General features: G+C 32.3%; 1 protein-coding gene across 1 annotated transcript in view; it reads left to right on the forward strand.

Moving 5' to 3' along the window:
- LOC108912896 overlaps positions 1 to 24,058 on the forward strand; it is a 132,286-nt gene extending 108,228 nt beyond the window's left edge. Inside the window, exons 2-6 of the mRNA XM_018718315.2 lie at positions 221 to 356; positions 12,731 to 12,873; positions 13,132 to 13,321; positions 20,807 to 20,921; positions 22,917 to 24,058. Of these exons, the coding sequence (XP_018573831.1) occupies positions 221 to 356; positions 12,731 to 12,873; positions 13,132 to 13,321; positions 20,807 to 20,921; positions 22,917 to 23,033 (701 nt within the window). The 3' untranslated portion in view covers positions 23,034 to 24,058. The remainder of the gene's footprint in view (positions 1 to 220; positions 357 to 12,730; positions 12,874 to 13,131; positions 13,322 to 20,806; positions 20,922 to 22,916) is intronic.
- The last annotated feature ends 219 nt before the right edge of the window (positions 24,059 to 24,277 follow it).

Genomic DNA, 24,277 nt, shown 5'->3' on the forward strand with positions numbered 1-24,277 from the left:
ATTTTTCTGTAAGTAAACACTTTTCTCATTATAAATAAACATTCTAAATTCAAAAGTGTAGAAGAAATTCTACCACAAAATTGTTAGTAGATTAAACCGATGGCGACTTGACGTTTTTTATTTCAAATTCGCGAGTACTACTGTTATCCTGAAATTCACTAATAATTTTTGTTAATTATATTCCTGAAACTATCAATACTTACTTCCGTTATTGTTTCAGTAATTACCAGTAAGGTGAAGGGCCATGAACACTGCAGTCCTCAGGAACTGATGAACTGCGCCAAGCCCCTCTCAGTCCTCACCGATTCAGGATTGACCTTCGTCTCCAGCAAAGCCGACTTGGATAAAATCTGCCCGTAAGTAAACACTTGCCTCCTTTTCAATTGATTTCAGACCGAAAATAAACGGCGGAACGGCCGGGTTCCGCGGTAATCTAGATGGGGAAAAATATATCTTCCAAACCGAAAACAAGCACCGGAAGGGTTGCTCTGGAATCTACACTGAGAAAACGCGTTTCCTTAAAATTAGCAGAAAATCGAGACAGGGGAAATTAATTATTTACCATATAGAACTTTAGACGTAAAAACATGCACTTAATTCAAACGTAATTATAAAAAACAACACATATGAAGGTACGTACATATCAAAGAAGGATGTGTACACGCCTTAACACGTAAATTTATTGAATACACCATTTTTACATAATACTTTTTTCACGTAGTATTTTGAGGTACTTCTAATATGTATTTTCTTGTTACATACTTGGAATATCAAAAAATATTAAATGAAAGTTTGAATAAGCGTTCCTACTTGTAATTTATGACCGTACCAAGGGGACAAACATAAAACACATACAAACACCATCAATTTTCATTCTTTCTGATAGTTTCGTCTCACATAAATTTGTAACGAAATAATTCCTATAATTGCGGTTATTTGCAATTACCTTACAAAGATAAAACTCAAAAAGTTAGACACATTAGAGGCTAGAAGATAAAAGGGGAGTTTTCGCATTACGCTGGATAATTAATGTGCAGTTTTCTGCAGACCTGCAATTATTGCTCGGCTTAAAAACCGCGGGAAATAAAAAATCAACAGATAAACCGGATTCCCATGCTTAGCGCGGGATATGTCGGAAAGGCACGCTACCATTGGCGTAGTCACATATAGCGAAATTGCATGAAATAATATTTACTGAGATTAAAAAAATGTTTAAACCTTAAAGAACCAGTGCTTCTAAACTGGTTAGGTTTAATATAGTTATAAGTTTCCATTACAAAATAAATTTTTTTGTTATCTTTATTTTTACAACAGGAAAACTGAATGGCACTATTTTGATTATTTTGAAAGATATATTTCTTTCCCATTTTTTGCGTTTTTGGTGCCGATTAATTTTATAAGTATAACAAAATAGTTTATAAACATTTTTATTCAGTTTTTTCCCGTAAAATTGACACGATATTCACGATATCCCAGAAATAAGTACCAAAATTTCAACCACACATTTCATTAAAAGGAAAAACTGTTATCTATTTTTTTTTTCGAATAGTCGTTAATAGTTTTTAAAATACAATTTTTTTTATTTTTAAATTTTTGTTATCTGCTACTATCGTTGAGTTGAGTTGAGTTGGACAAAGAATAACAAAGATGGGAAGTAATTTGTACAAGTATTTAGCTTAGCAAAAAAAATTAAGATAATAATTTATCATTCCATAAAATAATCGCATGTATTACTTAGATATTTCCTTAAACCATAGGCAACTCCTTAGGGTAATTTTTGAAGGATGCAAAATACCTTTGAAAAAATAAAGTTTTCCAAAAAATTTATTAGACAAAAGTTGTCGGTTGTGATAAATTTTTTTGGTACTTATTTCTGTACCGTCCTGTATAATTTACAGTTTTTTTCAGCTAAAATACATATTTGCTTTTTTCGAATAAAACATTCTACATATTTTATTTTAACTAAACTATCATGTGATACAATGAAGCATGTCTAACATTTTTTCTCATCAATATAAATACATCCATTTTTGAAACAGTTGAATTACAATTATAACATACATAGGTATTTGTGCTAGCCGAACTCTTGCTGGACCTTGTTTGACATAAACAACTATGTAGCACAAAAATACTTTATTTATCTAACAATCTTAACAATAACAACAATAACAATTATCAACCCGACAAAGCAGCGATCCGTCCCAACCGACTGCCGAATACTAACTAACTGCCGACTAATTCCTTACATAAGCGTTCTCCACAGTATTAAACAATTTTTCTCGTATATGTCTACAAATAAAAAAAAATGTAAAAAATATAGTAAGATAAGGATGGGATAGCATTAGGATCTAGGAAACGGTAAGAGATACCTGGTGGCTCCAATTAGAAAAGAAGTTGATTTTTTATGCCCAACAATATGCCGTTTAGAAAATTTTAAAATTCAAGGTAGTTCCGGAGATATCCGGAAAAACCCGAAATTTTGCAAAATCGTTTTTTTTCTGACTTTATTTGAAAACGAATTTTATAATAAATTACATATTTACATTATTACTTTTCCGTTCTATCCAATGGCTGCCAACAATTTTGCAATCCGACGTTACGTCTTCGAGGGACCACCATCAGGTTATTTTTTTAAATACATCGCTGCTATTTTTATGACAAAATCTAAAGTCATTTTTAATTCTGAATTAGATGATATTACTATTGTAATTGTAATAATTGTAAAAAGGTTTTTAGCTATCATTTAAAATTTTTCTTGAGTACGGCTCTGAACGCTTTCAAAATATCTAACTGGAGAAAGTCATAACAGTATAAAAGTCAATACAGCACAAAATATCCAACAATTTTTTTTACTACTATTGGCAATACTATTTACAAATAATAAAACATTTCATAAATTTGTATTATTTTTTTATTAGGTACAACTCTTTTAAATTATTATTGATTATAAAAAATGGTTTGACAATACAGCACAAAATATCCAACAATGATGCTCTCAAATGAATCAGTTTTCGCCGTTCAATTTCTCTCGAAACTTGACGGTTGAATAAAATAAATATTTAAAAAATAAAAAGTTATTTCAACACAAACTCGTAAAAGACTCACGTTTCCCTCCCTAAGGCTACGCCATTGACTGGGAGTTACGCGGACCGGACCCCGTAATCCGACTACATAAATTAGAACTATTGTACGGAGTTCGCGAAAGTTTTCGATGCCGATAAAGCCGAAACATTTCATAATTTCCTGAACGTGTATCGCATTATTTCCTACAGCCATGCAAAGCGGGCCGGAATAAGTTATCTGAAGCCGCCATAAATCGCTTAAATTGATTTCGAATACGAATTGTTCCGCGGAGGACGGCCCAACTATAGAAATATACTTGTAAATATGCATGCGCGACGTGCTAACGCGCGAAAGCTGCTTCGCGGAATAGTTGGGCGTATTATCGTATTGCTCCTTAGAGAGAGCGAGACGATTAAACAATACGAAAATTGAAAAGAAATATAGAAAATAAAACAGTTAACTTTGGTGCTAAATTGATTCGTTATAGAACAGCGTTACTTTAGTTAGAGGCACTTTAGCTCAGATTTATCACTTTAGCTCATATATCTGGCATTTTAGCTTTCAAATTTGTCACTCTAGCTCATCGATTTTCCATTCTAACCACGGATTTGTCATTTTAGCTCTTAGATTTGCTGTTTTAGCTCACAGACAATTTTGCTCACGTTTGGCACTTTAGCTCTCATTTGTCATTTTAATCGATAAATTTGTGATTTTAGTTCATACATTTTATATTTTTGTAACTTAACTTTAACTCAGATTTTCCAATTCAACCCATACGTTTAACACTTTAGCACACATATTTGTGACGTTGGATAAGATTTGTCACTTCAATTTACATAGCACCTTAGCTGATTTGTCGCTTTAACTCAGGTTTGCCACTTTAGTTGAGTTTAAGTTTGGTACTTTAGTTTATATATTTGGTATTTTTGTAAAATATACGTCGCTTTAGCTCAGAACTTAGCCCGTATATTTAACACACAGATTTGTTGAGTTAGTAGCTAAAGCGATCTATGTAAAGTTTTAGATTTGCCACTTTAGTTCATATAGCAATCCACAAATTTTCCACTTTCCTCAACTGATTTGTCGCCCAGGCTTGCGACCTTGGTTCATATGTTCGCCATTTTAGCTCACATTGTCATTTCAACCAATATTTGTCACCTTATATATATGTCGTTTTAATTCAATGATTTTCCACTTTAGCCCATATGTTTAACACTTTGGCATCCAGATTTGCCGAGTTCAGTTCACTTTAGCACAAATGTATTTTACCCAAGTGTTTTGTCACTTTAATTCAGATTTTTTTTAACACTTTAGCTCCATATTTCTAATTTTAACCAATAAATTTGCCACTTTAGCGAAACATATTTGTCATTTTTCTCACTTTAATTCACAGATTTCTCACTGTAGCCCACATGACCAACACCGCCATACAGATCTGTTGCATTGACTAAGATTTGTCACTTTAGCTCACAAATTCAGCGCTTAACTATACTACTTTTAAGAGAGGATGTTTTTCACAAATGTGAAGACAGCCCCTGAAGCTACATAAACAAAACAAAACAGTGAACTTTTCGCTACAACGGGTCGATTTGGAACAAATTATAGACAGTGGCTGCAACTGAAATTACACACAACGTTTGCATGTCAGCAACACATTGTAGGAAACTTTGAATGTCCTTAGAGCCAGTTTCCATTCCGCGGCGGTAATAGCTCGGCGTAAGTTATTGTCTTTTTCATATATTTACTCCGCCCCCAAGGACTGGAAAAATTGCAGGTTTGGGCCAGCTACTATATCATTAAGCGTAGTAAACAACCTGAAAATTATTTAAAAGCAACCGCGACTCGCTCCCGCAGACACCTAATTTTATTCGCCGTAGTAACAAGTTACTTTAGGGTACGTACCTACGATTTGTTACGATCCTCACAAAATAACAGTTTCAAAGTACAGTATGTATACAGTGTGTCCCCGGATGAGGTACCGCACTCTTGGAAACTTTTTTATTGTTGATTTTTCGAGAAAGTTATTCTTGATAAAAAGTTTTGCTTATCCTGGGAAGCCATGGACAGTAATTAAATATGTAATGAAACATACAGGGCGCCCAAAAAATTTCAAAACGTTATATTTTTCTTAAGCAAAGTGCCATTAATTTTTGTTTTGTTAATTTTGTTCGAGAAAACTATTCAACTTACTGATTCCAGATTTCGTGTGAGTTATTAGACAGTGATAAGGAATGAGAGGATGCGATGCCAAAGCGTTCTGGTAATAATAACGCAGTTTATAAATGTTTAATTCAGTCATAAATAAACTTCTGTATATAACTTTTGATCTAATCAATATTTTTTTATGCTCGAGGGCTAGTTTGTAGGACTTTTGAAGACGAAAAAAAAGTTATAAGCTTAAAACGTGAATTTACGTAATAATTATACAATTAACCAGCCTGTAAACAATCTTCCCACCATTTTTATGACTGTGGAAAGTAATATGTTATTGTACATAATATTTAGCATCTATAGTTCAGTTTGCCGGAACAAAAGGTCGCGAAATTGTCATTTCCCAGCTCTTTTTCCTGGCCTATAAATAAATGCAGGAAAATCATAATCATCTTAGTTTAAAAGTCCTTAGGAAAAGATGCACCACAAAGAAAGTAACAAATTGACAAAAATTTGAGAAAATACAATTAGAAAACATATCAAAATAACATATTCAGTTGACCAAAAAAGAACCACAAGATTTTTCTTCAAATTAAACAAACTTCACGTATCAAAGAACATACCTGGAAAATTTTATTTATTAGTATTCAAAATTTGGTATTCTTTAATATTTATACATTCAATTTAAATGGATTACTGAAAAAAATACATTTTGCACGACGTCAAAATATGTTATTGGGATATGGAATTATATATCTAAAACGCATTGATACTCCCTTTCTATAGAATTTTGTAAGAAACGTTTTTATAAATGAAATAACGTTTTTCATTGTCCCATTGAATGTAACTTTAATGACGGTAAACGTCTGATTGAATCTAAATATAACCCAATAATAGCAAATGTACGTAACAAACTCAACCTTACAATAGCTAATTTTAATAATAGGATAATGATGGTGCATATAATCCGTTTAATGAATGCAAATTTATTTAATTAAAAAAAAGGTTATAACAATATTGCCGTAATAGAAAATTTGAAAATCAATAATTTATTAGCGTGTTTTATACTTATTTGTAAATTATTGCAAACCAGTCCAGATATTCAATATTAAAAATATTGTCACTATACTTTGCAATTCAGCAAACAAAATCAAACTTTCATTTCCATCCTGATTTTTTATTAAAATAATAATTTACCGGACCTTACTCCACACCAATAATTAGGAAAAACATTTAAAACGTTAAAAGTGAACGCTTAGGTTATTTTTGTTCCAACTTACACAGCAATTAGGACGGAAAAATTCAGGAAGGCCGAGAAGCAGGGAAAACAAAAGCCGGCCGACGAGCCGCCTCCTAAGACGGGCAATACAAAATTTATTCCCTCTTATTTAACAGTGGAGCGCGACGTGATTATTCCATCAGCCTTATTTACACAAAAATAAAAACGCAATTTAAACTTTTTAATAATCTCTCGCCTACGAGCAGGATTCGTAGCTCGGGGCGGACGACGCCGATAAAATTCAAAAGTGTAATTTTCTATTTTACTTTCGTCGTGTTTTTTTTGGCGGTTCCCGCGCGTTATTAAATAAGGCCGGATGAACGTGGTTTATCTGCCGAGCAAATTGTACTATTAATATTAACACGCCCCGAACATATTTTTTAGATAAAGGCGGCTGCAACGCAAGCACCGGGTAGCTTGGGTAAACGCCCCATACAAATATGTAAGTGGGGACACATCCGACTAACATTTAATTAACCATATATCTGCCTTGTGTGTTTGCGGAAAGGTTCGCAGCAAAATCGGGGTGAAATAGAACATACGGTTGCCAGAGCACATCTAACCCAACCGACAATTTGCGGAACGCTTCAAATTTTTTAATAGATTATGCAGCCAGCTGTATCTTCGGATTTGGCACTGTGTGATCTTTACGAATGATTTCAAAACAACTGTTCGGGGTGTAAAATTGATACAACTAGTTTAGAGCCCTGTCTATTTACTTTAATATATTCAGGAATCAATAAATCAATAAACTCTTTAAATACATTACATTAAAGGAACAAAAAAATTTCATGAATTTTTTGGAGATTTTCGAAGGTCGTATCAAGATAAACACACAATCATTTTGAAGCTTTAAGCTTCTAGTTTCAAGATTTTTAGACACAAAATTTTTGTGAGCTACGGTTATCGAGCAATCAGAAAAAATATGTACTTTGAGAAAAAAAAATCCAATTTTTTTTTGTATTTTTTGGTACTATCCATTGACTCAGGACAATTACTTGGAACTCAATCAATACAGTGGTCAGTTAGCTTATTTATTCAGCTTCAGTTTGATTTTTGAAAGATCTCCGTGCGACTATTGGTTTCCGAGATATCGATGGTTGAATGAGAAATAACACCTTTGTCTATAATCATCGATACCTCTGCAAGAAATTATTGCACAGTAAATCAAGGGCAGTTTTCAAAACCTGAATAAATTCTCTACAAGGACCTTAAGGATAAAAAAGAAAAACTTTTCTTTTTTATCCTTAACATCAATTTGAAAACAGCGGGAATTAAAAAAAAATAGTAAAAATGTTAATATCCTGTAGATTTTATGAACTACTTTAATTATATTTCAACTAATAAAAATTCTAAAAATCTGTGGGGGGAGCTTAAATCATTAAACATTGTTTCTAATAGCTCTAATTCGCCATTGCCTGCTAATTTATCGAATCCAGATGCTATTAATAATTATTTCATAGACAATATTCCAGATAATATAGGTGACAACTCTAGCATCTTTGATTATTATAATTTCAATAAAGTTCTTAACTCAAGTTTTAAATTTAAACTCGTCTCAATAGATACCGTGCGAAATGTCCTCCAGATTATAAAAAATTCATCGGCTGGTGCTGATTTGCTTAGTATATTTTTTATAAAGCTATGCTGTCCCTATATTTTATATTATGCTGTTCATATAATCAACAGTATTTTTATTGACTGTCAATTTCCTTCTTCCTGGAAAATTGCTCTAGTGACGCCATTCCCTAAGAAAGGTGATCCTAAGACTTTTTCTGATTTACGACCTATCAGTATTTTACCAGGATTGTCGAAAATTGCGGAAAAGATAATTGAAATTCAAATTCGTGAATACTTAGAAAATTATAGTATTTTACCTGTTTTTCAGTCTGGTTTTCGTCCTGGGCACAGTTGCTCTACAGCTCTAATGCACATTATTGATGATATTGTGGACGCTACTGACTCGGGAAAATGTACGCTCCTAATTTTACTTGACTACAGCAAGGCATTCGACACCATAAATCACGATGTTTTAATTGCTATTTTAAAATCATGTGGTTTTGAACATGACAGCATTAAGTTGCTATATTCATACCTTAATAACAGGACACAGTTTGTAAGAGTCTCTGAAAACCTATCTCAATCTAGATCTATCTGCAAAGGAGTCCCCCAGGGTTCCATATTAGGTCCTTTGTTATTTACAATTTATACATCACAATTTATAAAATTTGTCAAATATTGCTCCATTCACATGTATGCTGATGACACTCAATTATATTACTCGTTTTATCCTAAAGATTATCAATCAGCTATGCATAAGGTAAATGATGATTTAAATACAATATTTGATATTTCCTTACAGCATTCTCTTAGTATAAATCCTTCTAAAACAGCCTTAATTTTATTCGGCAAGAAGACTAAAGCTTTTGATATCTCTAAATTAATTAAGATTAATATAAATGGGCATTTGCTAGAATTTTCTAAGAGTGCAAAAAATTTAGGTTTAATCTTAGATTCCAACTTAAGATTCAGGGAGCAAGTTAAAAAAATGGCCCAACGAGCATACCTAGGATTGCGGCTTCTGTATCCCCATCGTAAATATCTAAACATAAATACTAAGAGAATGCTTTGTGAGACATTGATATTATCCCAGTTTTCATTTTGTGCCCCTGTATATGGACCTTGCCTAGATCTTGACAGCAGCAACCTCATCCAACGCGTTCAAAATGCGTGTATACGTTTTATTTTTGGTATTCGTAAATTTGATCATGTATCGCATAAGTTGCATGAACTTGGCTGGTTGGATATGTTCAAACGGAGAAAACTTTACTCACTTTGTTTCTTTCATAAACTTTTACTTACTAAGACTCCACCTTATCTATATAACAAAATTGTATTTCGCAGTGATGTGCATAATATTAATATTAGATCCAAAGGTTTACTCAGCCCTCCTCAACATAAAACGTCTTTTTTTGAGAGAGGTTTTAAATACAATATATACCGGTTGTACAACAGCGTCACACTCGGTGCAGGATATATTAGTTGTGCAAAGTTCAAAAAATTTGTTAGGACAATGTTATTTTCTTAGGTATGTTACTTATTTAATGCTACTATTGTTATTATTGTTGTAATTTATATGTTTACTGTGATGTAATACTGACTACGGTGCTTTATATATTAGATATATGGTATTCAAGGGTTAAGTGGTAGAGCACAATTATTGTGAACTTCCCCTTGAGATTTCCAAAACTATGGATAACCTTTTTATGTTTGTGCTGAATGACTTTTATTTTTTCTTTTGGAAATAAAGACATTATTATTATTATTATTATTATTATTACTTAACGACACTACAGCGCCTAAGTACAATAATAGGTACCTTAAATAATAAAAATAATATTTCTGATACCTTTAAACAACCTAAATACACATATAATTCACTCAGTTGATGTCACAACAGCCAACTAAACGAGCAGATCTGGCCTCACTTGAGCGAGATACAGAAATTTAAATTCAGATTAAATAAAATGATAACGAGCTGCCGAGAAGTAATTACTGCAGTATCTGATAAAAACACTTTATTTCAGCCTCTGGCGTCGCTAAAAAATTGCAAACGCGCGATCCATTCTAAAAGGCGATTTATGTAGGGACGTTTCCGCAGCACACAAAAATTCCATTTACACCGGGAACGATTTTAAGCGAAAGTTAAACAAAAAGACCTCATTAGCTTCGGAATATGTCTGGTCCACTTTACACGTATAACGGGGAAGCTTTATTATTTGCAGCAAGTGTATCGAGGCAGTCGCGAAAACTTCTGTTCTCACGTAACGGACGTAATGAAAATTAATAAAGATACTTCTCATATGATGGCAAAGTTGGGACTCGTTATACACTTGCAGTTAAAATAAATGGGGACAGACGGAATAGGATCAGCTAATGCTGCACCCAGTTTAGAGTAACGTTTTTATAATTTGTCTTGCTTGCATATTCCTTAAGACATAAAGAATGTTCAGCGGTAAAATTAAAAATTATCAACAGTAAGATCAAGATTACATTAAAACCCAACATTCTCTTTCACCAGCTGTGATTGGTGTAATTTTTCGGGACGCACCAGGGTTCCAGGAAAGGTCCACGGCAGATTGGCGCCAGGACCAGATACATATACATGCGAACGACTCCACACCACGAGGACTCTCCAGCGAACGCTCGCTCCAACAACACTTCCTTTTCACCAATTTTGTTCTCAATAAAAATACTTTTATTTTTACTGTTGAGAGAGTTTTATTTTTCTACATATCGCAGGGGACCCTCACAATAAATGAAATAAATACACGGTAAAAATTGAATGTGAAAAACGTTTTAATTTATATTGATTAAAATCTCCATCAAAGTAAACTCTGTTAAAAAATATGTATATGTCTTCTCTTGCTATGGGATCTCCTAGTTTTGTAAGCTTGGTATTGGCAAGATCCTTAAGTGTCCAACTGTTCCAGATTTTGTTTTTTTTATATTCTTAGAGGTATTTTGCCCTCCATAGTTCAAGAATTCGTTTTAGCTTTAAAACAAACATACACAAACTTTGAACAAAGTGAACAAAAAATTAGTAATCAGAGTGATAAAATTTACTTTTCCTTACCATTGACATCTAACGGCTTCATAAAAGTATAAGTACGTGTTCCTTGGTGATTGTGGCCAGAAACACAAATAAAATCATTGAAACCTGGCACTCTAACAGGGCCTTCCATATTCCTCTTACTCGCGACAAGCATAATAGGTAATTAAAATCATCAAAAATCCGGAGCACGCGGGACCACGTAACAGAGCTGGGTAATTCCTGGTGAAAAAGTAATTAGCAATTACAATTCCCTTTTTTTTCCTGTAATTGTAATTGTATTTAAGTACTTTTTTTATTAAAGTAATTTGGAATTGTAATTGCAGTAAAATTGTTATAGGAATTGTAATTTGTAATTATATTATTTGAACTATCGAATTACAAATTACTTCTATAAGTACAAATACTTTTTCCAATTACAATTACTTTTTCTAATAATTATAATTACTTTTAAGATCATGCGTATTGCGTAATTGCGTACAGACATGCAGACTTCTATTATTTCATTTGAGGAAAGCCTTGTGCCGCATGAACAATAAAAAGTGATTTGGTGAATTAACCTCAGAATTAACAGAGTACATTTGATTTTATTATAATTATTATTAATTTAGAAAAAAAAAACGAAGTAAAAATATGTTGTCTATAGCACCAAGTTTTCTAAAAATATATATTATGTATCTATGTGTTACTGCTCTTATTTTGAGTTGAGAAAACTTCTGGTTCGGTTACTCAGCCTTTCACTCGTACTTGTTCGATTCGTAATTTTTTTAATAATAATTATTGCTTTCCAGTCTACCCAAAACTACTGTATTCTATATTTTGCAAATATACTAACAACCAAATAAAAGAGCATCGGGTTGAATTAATTACCTGACTAATAATATAAAATTATGGTATGAACTGAACTAGTTTAAATTATTAGATTAGGAAGAAAAATATAAAAATTCTATATCAGAAAATGAAAAAGAATAATCTTTTCATTTTAGTATCAATTCTAATAAATAATAAAACGCAATATTACACAACACTTTTAATTTAAATTTTTAACTTAACTTTTTCCTTTTTCTCTGTTTGGTCATTATAATTTACTTTATCATAAAAGTAATTAGAAAAGTAATTAGAAAAGTAATTGCTAAATCCATTTTCCATGTAATTGTAATTAAATTAATATAATTCCTTTTTTAAAGAATATACTTTGTAATTGTAATTAGTTCCTTTTTTTAAAAAAGTAATTTGTAATTGTAACTATTTTTAAATTACAAGTAATTACCGAGCTCTGCCACGTAATAATACTTACATATGTATATCGCTAAACAGTATTGCTATTACATGACCACAGTGACTTAGAATTAGCATAAAGTATTATGAAGTGGAAAATTAAACGCCAGATGTCATGTTTTCTTTATTTTCTGTTAAAAATAACATTCAGAGGCAACTATTTCTTGTGTTTTGGATGTTAATCTTATTCACATGACTATAAAGTTTCACATTCTCGTATTTTATCATATTATATATAATTTTCCCCATCTTATTTTTTACTGTGTACTATACTGAGGTAGAAATCTATAACTTTTAATCTAAGGTGAAGATATAGTTTTCTAATAACTTCGATCTCGATTTTCCAGAGACCTCAAGGAAGCCATTAGATGCATCCACGCTTACACTAGGCACTGCATGAACAACGAACACAGAAGGCATTTCAAGAAGCTCTTCCACGGCACAGGTCTAATGGTACACGAATTGTGCAGGAACGGAACATACCAGGAAGGTAAGGCGTCCTTTTACGAGGATTTTATCTCTACATGAAATCCGCATTTTGCCACATATAAATTCATTGCGTTCCGATTCAATAAAGTGAACTACTTAATCTAAAATATGAATTTCCTCAACTTATACTTCATCGTCTGCTGAAAAAATTATAGTTACTGTCCAATTTTTGATAAGCCATAACCAAAATCAAAATCATTTGACACTTATTTCAATTCCAATCTTAGTGCAGCATCTGAAATTGTCTTTTTTTTTGTAGAGTATCTGAAGCACGCACCTTGCATGAAAAGAGTGGAGAAGCAGAACGAGGTCTGCTTCAAACGTTACACCAAAGCCATGAACGAGATCCAGTCCAACACGCCGGAAGTGAACAGTTCCGAACCGGATATAGTCAACGTGATCAAGAAGAAGAGGGAAGCCGCAGATGAAGGAATAAAAAATGTCTGCTGGTGAGTGTTTTGCTATCTAATAAATTAGATTGAATTCAGATCAGGTCCGCCGAGTGGCCGCATCTTTTGCTTTTCACTCATGCACATAATTTGTTTATTTTTAAAACGACAATAACAAAATAGAATTTTTTTGTATTTACATAATAAGTATAACTAGTTCCTCTCTTTTATATTTAAATATATTTAAAAAAGGTATACAGATACTGGATCTGAATTTGCATTACCATACCCGCGTTTATGGTGGATTAACACTGTGAATACAACATATTTACATTTGTTTGTAGCACTAAATCACAAGGCCTTCAGAGTACATAATAAGAGATGGTCATTGATAAAAAATTAAACCAGAACTATTAAAAAATCCATATAAACACTCAGAAACACTAATTTTTAAAGAAAATGTCCAATTTTAAGGTTTTAGTGCAGTCAGAAATTCATTCATTTCAACTTTTTATGTTAACTTATTTCTGATACATTAAAAAACTGACCGTTGATCCTTAAAAAATATTGCCAATATTGTCCATTCACCCAAGAGGTTGGTCTACAATTGATTTCTTAGAGGTATCAGTCTACCGGGGTCTACAAGTGATATCTCTTTGTCATTAAATCTAAGTCCTTTCCTCCAAGAATATAATTAGAACCTTATCACTAGAGGAATACCTGGTAATACAGGGTGTCTCATAATTAGCTGCCAACCCTGAACAGGCCGATTCTATGATCAAAACTAAGTAAAAAAGTTCATATGAACATGGGTCCGGAAATGCTTCCTAAGGGCACAGGGACCCATTGAAGAGGGAGGAATGGAAATCATTTTTTTGCAATATCTCTCAATCGCGTTGTGATAAATGAATGAAATTTGGTATACACAGCTAAATTTTGATGAGCAATTTGATGGACTAATCCATTTATTTCCACAAGGTCCATTGGGGTGGGTACGGGGGGGCCCTTGGTACTTTGCGTGTGTAACTTTTTCATCTTTGACTTTTTAACAAATTGGACAGCAAATTCCGTTTTCCCGAACTGTTTTACGTTAAAAAGGTACTCTTGTTTCAAATCGTTATCTTTAACGGTTTCTGAGAAAATCGCTCTTGAATTAATCCCACTTTGGTCAATTTCATAGTAATTTAAACAAAAAAAAATAATAATAATTTTCCTTTCCTCTCTTTTCCATTTAAAGGATTAATTTTTATTTAATTTAATTTTTTATTATTATTTTTTTATTAAAATTAGATTAAATTTAAACAAAAAAATTTTTTTTGTTTAAATTACTATGAAATTGACCAAAGTGGGATTAATTCAAGAGCGATTTTCTCAGAAACCGTTAAAGATAACGATTTGAAACAAGAGTACCTTTTTAACGTAAAACAGTTCGGGAAAACGGAATTTGCTGTCCAATTTGTTAAAAAGTCAAAGATGAAAAAGTTACACACGCAAAGTACCAAGGGCCCCCCCGTACCCACCCCAATGGACCTTGTGGAAATAAATGGATTAGTCCATCAAATTGCTCATCAAAATTTAGCTGTGTATACCAAATTTCATTCATTTATCACAACGCGATTGAGAGATATTGCAAAAAAATGATTTCCATTCCTCCCTCTTCAATGGGTCCCTGTGCCCTTAGGAAGCATTTCCGGACCCATGTTCATATAAACGTTTTTACTTAGTTTTAATCATAGAATCGGCCTGTTCAGGGTTGGCAGCTAATTATGAGACACCCTGTATAGCTGATATGCTCGTCGTGACTCATTTACACTGTCACTATCTTAAATCAGTTAATTTCCATCAGTAAGCTACGATGCTCTGCTTTTTGGATTATATGTATATCATGTCACTGTTTTGGAAGAACTCTGAAAAACTAAAAGAAAGTGAACTAATAGTAATAAATATACTAATAATAATACTACTAATACTAATAATAAATCGAAGAATACTATAAAATTAAGTAATTTTGTGAGAATGGATTAAATGAAGTATTTCCATTTGTTACGTTTTGACAGTTTTAGGAATTCCTAGCCAACAAAATGTATAATTGATATTGAAAACAGAAGATTGCAGAAGATGCAGCAATAATAAATTTTGAACAGCAAATTTAAAATAGCTTGATTGAAAATTGTGAATTACACCCATGTACGTAAAAGAATTTATATCGTACACAAATAATGTAGATAACAATAAAAAAACTATGGTTGCATGGTAAATTTAAATGAAACCACCAGAGCAATTTTTTTTAAATTCAAAATAAACTGTACCTAAATCTTAACACAGTGTTATTTCGAAAACGACGTGCTCTGGGACATGTTTTTTTTATAGGACACTTACTTATGACGTAAAATGCGTCTCAAGTTTGGCCAAGATTTTAGTTACACCCTGTATGTTTTAGCACCAACGAAACAGAATAAAATTTTATATTTTTAATCAATTTTCTGATTTTCAAATTCGCTGAAAGATGTTTTCAGAATTTCGTGCGTTGGGCACCCCGATAACTACTTAAACTGATCAAAATTTCCACCACTTGATAGTTTCCATCTCGAACTCGGAATATATTCTGTGCAACAAATTCGATTACAGACATTTTCGTCCGTGTTGCTTTAATATTTATAAGAAAGTATACGTCTGCTTGTGCTCTACTCAGAACATTTTCTAATGCAGCCGCATATCTTGCGAGCCTCACTATAAAAATATAAATAAACCCACAGTCTGGATATACGTGCAGTATAAACCACGACTCCAATAATAGGAAATAGAATTTTACATTTCACAACGGATACTTCCGTCAGAAAAAGTTTACATTTCAATTAAAATATGCAAAATAGTTGTCAGCGACACACTAAAAATCCATAATTAACAAACCGAATTGGGAATTTATATTGGCATATAAATTATTTTTCAGCTACCAGTCACATGCAAATGTGACAGTGCCGAGCGGTTTAGTTTTATATATCGGATTTTCGTCGAGCCAATTTTTTTCAAGGTGTAGCTGGCGCGAGCTCAACTTTTAGTGACGCTTTTGTAACAAAGTCTAGTTAATGAGGTGTTGCAGCACGATAAAATTTATGGTTATCGCCTTTAGCACAATGCTTCATTACGGCCCTTCAGAATATTACTGCAAGAACTCGGCCTTCACGAAATGTCTAGCTCCTTACTATTCCCAGCACGATCAGCGCAAGGGCGATTGTAGCACAGGATGAAGTACCGAAATCACGCGAACTGACATTTTTGACATATTAACTACATGAAAAGATGTATTTATAATAATAGACTGCCCTTTCCGTCACACAAACCACTATCTATAGTCGTTACGATATCAGTTGGAACCGCATAAAAACATTTGACTCATAAACTCTACGGAATCCACAAGCGTCCAGAAAAATTTTGCTGTCTCGTCTTAGATATACTATATTCCGAGCAATATTCCTATTTAGTTGACGATATTCTCTAATTTTTTGTAAATAATCTTCCCGAAGTGCAACTATACATGGTGAATTCATAATTACCATACGACTGTCAATTTTTTTGTTGTTTAAAACCGCATTGTAATAAAACATGTCGTAAAATATCTAAAGATTTATAACGCGTCTCCTTTAATTACGCGATAAATTGTCGTTTATAATAAAAATAACAATTAAATTTTAATAAACGCCGTATTAATTTACAGCATATATCCTGTATATTTCCACAAATACCTTGTTTCTCATTTAATACAACAAACCTAGTTTTTCGTGCCTTAATAACAGTACTGAAAATCAAAGTACTAAATTTTCAAATCGTTATTAACCTTGACTGACTCCAATCGATGCAACACCCAGTATAAACCGCGAGGTGTAGCTGACAACTTTCCTCTCACAGTCCTTATGCCGATAAGCAGTCGCTAGGCAGTTTGTCCGGATATGTTAATAATTTTTAATAACCATTCACAATAGACATTGTTTGAATGCTGAATATAATCTCCCTTATCGTAGAAACAGCGCCTTGGGGGCACAAACCTACTTATCACAACAGTCTGGCTTAGAATTGTGCCAGAGATATGATTCTGTGTAACTCGGACCATATCTTTAGAAACCTACACTAAGAAAACAGTAGTTTAATAGTTTAATAATATTTCCTTTTTAATATCTAATAAACATTAAATCTATCTTTTGCTTGCTCGATGAACAAATGAAATAGAAGCCATCAAAAAATTGTAGTATAAAATTTTAAGTTTGGCGTGTTTAAAATATTTCAATTTTTATCATGTCTTTGGATAGTGCCGTGTTTTGAATAATATATTTGATGGCCAGTGGGTTATTGTTACTACCTGGACAACGGAGTCTCGTTTTATCGAACTTGATATTAGAAGCAATTATGGATTATGGATACCTACTCAAAACATGTCTTCAATTTTTGTAACTGAATATGCATTGGGACACCCTGTATATAGAAGTTTTGTAGTGTTATGTAATTGTAATTAAGGAAACAGACTGCCACATGTACCGCATTTAGAAAACGGCAGTTATTTAAGAGCCTTATAAATTTCGGTTAATGTCTCGAAAACGGCAATTTAAATTTGTTTGGTATCATTACTGTCGGAAGAATCCGACAAAACGCCGCGAAATTTATCATTCATTTATATTTTAAGAGCGGAACCAGCGCGGGCGAGTGTAAGGACTAAAAGTCTGTTTCGGCATGCGAAAAATTGTTAATGGTCGCTGGAACTAATGCCTCCCAACGTTTTTTTCGGACTTAAGTAAATTTCAGCCGCGGGAAAAGCCGTTGTTTCGCACGCTTTGATGTCGTTTGCAGGGGAACTGTAAAAATAAGAAAAGTCAGCCAAATGACGCTTAAAGTACAGTCATAGTACACAGAAAAATATCGACAGCCCCAGCGGTTTGAAGTTTCATGAAGGATAGAAGAAAAATATTGTTGGCGTTTACAAACTTTGAGGGTATTTTTTAATTCTAAATATGCATTGAAACTGCAATACGGTACTTAAAATTAATAATAATCAAAACTGTTAAAACTTATTGAGGACTTCTGGAATTATTGTACCCACTATTGTACTTTACATCAAAATTAAGTAGCGGCAGATAACGCGTCGTTCGTTTTTTTTTTTTATTAATTATTCTGGGTACTTACTTAATATGCACAGCGATTTATGTAAACGCTTGAAAACAGAACCAGCCGAGCTATCAACGGAGTCAGCGGTTCTAAAAATGTGACTTCGTAAGTCGATAAATATTAAACAAATATTCTAATTGCAAAAAATATTTCTTACATCTGAGTTCTCACACCTCGTTTTATTCACTGTTCAAATGTATTCTCCACCCTGTATAGTCTGTGGAAGTGTGGTGTGCACGTACTAGAAAAATAAAATCGAAAGTGGTAGTCAAAAAAGAGTAAAAAAACTCCACAATCGGGAATATCATGATTATTTTGTAACATTTGATAAAATTAGACATTTTAGAGAAATTATTTAAAAAAATACGTCAGTCAATATTGAAAATTTTAAAAATTGCAGCACTTAGCATGTCACGTACAATTCTTAAAAATATATGCCGCGATAAGAACTAGACGTTTTCACTTTCTTCGGCTGATAAAAAATGAAAAGATTGGCATTTCGGAAATTACCCGTTTTAAAACAAATGAAAACGAGCAGTTTATAACCGTGGTTGAAATATGGGAGTTTTCCCCTAACCGAATGAGTTCCTCGTTTTTTTTCCTCTTTAGTGGTCGATCTAATGGATGCTATATATCCTACCTTATTGCCCAAATATTACGGCTTCCACATCCCAACGCACAATCCAAAATACACGCAAATAATTACGAGATTATCGAATATATCCCTTCACTTTTATCGAAATTTTATTACCGCTGTTAAAAAGATTAAATTAAATTAAATGATATATGTTTGAATTTTTGTTAGTCCACAGGTACATAAAGTAGTTAGTTTTTTTATACGGCCTATGGTATCGTAGGAATCTGAAAATGATAAAAAATTATAACTTTTACAGTCTATACAAATTCATACTTTATTTTTTTAATTTAATTTATCCGCCGGAACGAAAATTATATACATACAAAACACTATAAACATACTTACACATAATTAAAAAGGAACAAAAATACAAAAACAACTATAAATTATGTTAAAAAATTACGGAAGTCAAGTAAACAATAAACAAATGCCAATTACGTTACGCAAAATAAAACTCGATATCACTGATGAAATGAATAACAAAAAGTGGGCCATGTACTGAACCCTGAAGCATGCCTGATGTTTTTTTCGATATATCATATTTGTAACCCCAGTATTGTACAAAATCAACGCGAAAGGCAAAATGTGATTTCAAAAAGTGTAAAAGTGTGTGGGTTAGCTGTTTACTTGATATTGGGAGTATAATTCAATGCAGGCCGGAGCAAGTAATTCGCAGAATTTTTTTTAAATTTTTTCTCTCGTTATTTTGTCATTTTCTAGGTTCAATTCTGAAAATTTCGAATCGATATTTTAATTTCTAAAGGTCACTCATAATTATTTTAACTTTCAAAGTAGTGTTCCTAAAGTGAGCGACCTCTAAAATATCAACGAACTAATTATTTTTTATTGAATTTGATGAACAAAAGAATAGAAATAAATCACGAAACACTTAAATTTTTAAAAATTAAAAAATTATTAATATTTGATACTCAGTGCGGTGGTAAATTTTGCCTCGAAAAATTTTTTAAGTGTCTCGTGATTTATTTCTATTATTTTGTTCATCAAATTCAATAAAAAAATTATTAGTTCGTTGATATTTATTTTTAGAGGTCGCTCGAAAATATTTTAGGTATGTACACTACCTACTTTGAAAGTTAAAATAATTAATTATGAGTGACCTTTAGAAATTAAAATATCGATTTTAAATTTTCATAATTTTTTTCAACCTAGAAAATGATAAAGTAACGAGAAAATTTTTTTTTTAAAAATCAATTTTTGACGATTTCGGAAATTTTTAAAAAACTTGAGCTACCTCTAAAAAATTTTTTTTGAGCTGATTTTTTGTGGGTGCTCTTAAAACATGACAAACTAACATTTTCACAAGAAACACGATAAAAATATATATTCGGTTTTTTTTGGGCCACCCTAATATACATTAATCTAATTTATCAGTTGATTTGGAGAAATCTATATAGATCGTATCCACTTAACCTTTTTGATTCAAAATTTCAATAAATTGGGTAACATAAGCTAGATTGGTTACAACAGATACAAGCATAAAGCTATGCTGATCAGGAATAACTAAGGCTTTTGTGTAAAAGTACTGCCTTTAGAACAAATGATTTTGCCCCAAAAAAATATTTGGAAAAAAATATCTCCTCAAAACTCCTCTAACCAAAAATTACTTTCAATGAAAAGTATAAGAAACGACACTTTCGTATGAGACGAATGATGTAGATAAAAAGTTTTATCAAATCACATATTTCCCCGATATTTCTTTCTTAAGAATTATTAACGCGAGTATTTTTTTGCAGTTCCTTCCAAGAATACGTAGAATGTTCAACGCACACAATGAGGCGGCAGTGTGGCGAAGAAGCCGCCGAATTCAGTAGAAGGTTCATGGACAAAATGTCTTCCTCCATGATACAGGTAGGCACCATTTAATTTTTTTAAATAGTGTAACTATTGTAGTACCTATTCTAAATTATACGTGGCCTGCTGGAAGTCCACATCTGACACCTATAGAGGTTTTCTTAAAACTTTGATCTATTAAATGTTAAACATAGAATGATCAACAATAAGTCTTGTTCTAACACTTCTTGTTTTTTTTATTACGAGCGTATTACTGATGCAGGTATTACGGTTAATTGAAGGCATGAGCATAAAACTTCGAACGACGTATCGACCGCACAGCGGCGAAAACAATTTTTATTATGGAGGGTCGTAAAACCGGCAAAACGTCAAAAAATAATACAAAGCTCAGTTTATTATTGGTTATAAAATTTGCATACAAAACATTTAAACGTTAAATAATAAAAGCGAAAATAAATAGACGCCACTTTACGGTTGCGCGTAATTCAAAAAATATCACCGAAACGTGATTATGGCGTCGTTTTATTGCCCGATCCGGGAAAACACGTACGGCCCTCCATCATTTTTCTTCCGTGCCATATTCTAATACCCGTTAAAGTGCCCCAGTAAATGAAATAACCAAACGTAGCCTTCGTGAAACTTTGATACATAAAAATTAATATACGTAATGGGGCGACCTTTTAAAGTTTTATCTCGGCCTCTTAAAAAGTTTCAGTCGGCGCGGCGCCGCCGCCGCGTCGGGAAAATGACCGTAAAACGTAGGAAAAGGACATTCGGTTTGATGTTTCTGCATCATTAATTTATTTTGCGCTCCAGAAATAATTATCTAGTTTATCGCGACAGTCGCGTTCTATTCTAATCGGAGATTTGCATATTTTTACGCCCAGAACGGCTATCTAGATCGTCCGTTAATAAGCTATCACTGTCTGATATCGCAACAAAACGCTTCCTTCTTTTAATTAATGAACCGAAAAAATCACGGGTGTCGCGATAGTTAACATTTATATTCTGTAGAAGTCGCTTGCTTCCATAAGCGCCGCTAAAAAGGGGAAAAATAGCAATAAATGGCAATAAATACATAATGTCATCCATTGTCGCGAAGTCAGTAGCGTCACTAAGACTTTAGCATAGGTATATTATTAAAATCGAAGAAGATATGCTCATCGGCAAGTATTTAAAATGCCGTCGACACTGATGACGAACATTGTCCATGTACACTATTTCTACGTGAACTTCGAAAAGTGCGAAGGGATTTATTTAAAAAATATATATTATTGTGGAGCATTTATCGAGGAATATAAATATAACACATGGGAGAAAATATTAATGCAAGTACAAACAAAATTCTAAATGAAGATATATTAGTTTAGCAAATATTAGGTAACTACTTTCACACATACTCGTCAACTCGTAGTTTTGTGTTAAAATTGTATCTATTATCATAATATGATAATAGATACAATTCTCTCTCTCTATTCTCTCTATTTTTCAGAAACACCTAGACTTCTTCTTGGTAACTTGATTATTTGCAAATTAAATCTAAATAAAAGTAAAAGAACTTTTACTCTCTATTAAAAAAGTGTCTACTTATGTCTAATTATGGTCAATTTGTTTTCATGACACATATTACAGCCTTTATAAATATTTACAAGCCACGTCACCGTCGAACTTAGGCAACCAACAATGCACGATCAGTACTGCCAACCAACTGAAAATCAGTAAAATCACTAAATCTTAACGTCACCATCACCAATATTCACGATTCGTTCACAATAAACAATGACAAACCATTACGCTCGAGATAATGCGATGGCTGATTGGTAGAACAGTTATATTTTTGCAAATTTTAAATAACTTGGAACAAAATTGGGAATTTAAACTACTAAGCTCAACCCGGAACGACATTCCTGTATATAAACAAATCTGTACCATATACATGCATTCATAGGCAATAAATAATTAAATCCAAAAATAAATAAAATTGCTTGCCATTTTTTTGTAGTTTAGAAAAGAAAATATCGCAGGTTTTCTAACCATATTTTTCTGTTTCAGTTACACTGCACAGAGTACGGAAGAAGAGAGTGTGGCTTAATAGCAGCCTCCAGTAGGATAGAAAATTCAGCACTAGCGGTCATAGCCTTTAGTTTAGTAGCACTCTTCTTGCGGTGAATTGTATCATTATAGAAACGGTGTGATGTTGGAATTGAGCGAATGGTCAAGATAAAGTTGCGTGCATTTACTCTAGTATTGTGTTCAAGGAAATTTTTGATTTGTGTTAATTAAGTCAAACAAGGGAAATATGCAATTACTAGAACTGTTTAGAATTACTAGTAGGGAGTAGGATAATTTCACAAAAGACTGATATAGTAGCTATATTTCCCTGGTTTGACTGTAATCTCTCTAAAAGTGGCCCTGTCACTTGGTCGGGCATAAGGTCTGCCACAACATCACCGGGTCCATGATTTAGTAATAGAATATTTTAGGAACAGAGGCTCTCTGTAGTGGATGTAGTATTTCTTGTGGCAGTCTGCTGGGACCCTAATCTCCACTTGTTCTGATTAATTCATAATTTTTTATTTTTATGTAAAACACTACATTTTAAAACTTATTGTTAAAATAAAATTTTTAAAAAATATATATAAAAATTGTAGATAAAATTTGTTTATATATAACGCAGAATATATAAAGATACCAAATAAGCAATCACTATATTAGATAACTAGTTAATTTTTAGAGGCACTTTATCTCTAGTCTTTTTCTTATTAAGTATGTGATTGCAAATGATAAAGGAACTGCAGAAATAAATTATGTTTTATTTATTTTTGTAACAAAACAGTTATATTCTCAATCATCGAAATAAAATTATATCAAAAAGTTCCTATAAAATTGTTATCGTTGTCCGATTTAATTTATTTTATTCATATTTAATTGTGGCATAACACCACATATTCCATTGTAATGTGTAATGCTAAGTAGTAGATATCATTATTTATAATAATTTTTAAATGTGTAAATTATTTTTCTACACCGTCCATTCATCATATTAGTTGTGATAAAATTATCAAAATGATCTATTGAGAGCGAGAATAAATGCTGATACTTATATATAGTTGTACATATCAATAATAACAAATATATATTGAAAAGACATCAATCAATTTGTTAACAAAAAAACTGTTGTAATAAAGTATTAATTAAAAATGATCGCCAGACATTTTGAAAACATTGTAAATAGGTAGGTATGTTAGTTGGAAATAAATAAATACATCATCAAACTGATTTTAATTTCATACTCCTGTTACAGTTTAAGTATCTATCTCAGCAAGTTAATATTTACTATTTAGCAGAGCTGGGTAATTACTTGTAATTTAAAAATAGTTACAATTACAAATTACTTTTTTAAAAAAAGGAAC

Source organism: Anoplophora glabripennis, unplaced genomic scaffold (assembly GCF_000390285.2).
Source record: "Anoplophora glabripennis isolate ALB-LARVAE unplaced genomic scaffold, Agla_2.0 scaffold33, whole genome shotgun sequence".
Taxonomy (NCBI): Eukaryota; Metazoa; Arthropoda; class Insecta; order Coleoptera; family Cerambycidae; genus Anoplophora; species Anoplophora glabripennis.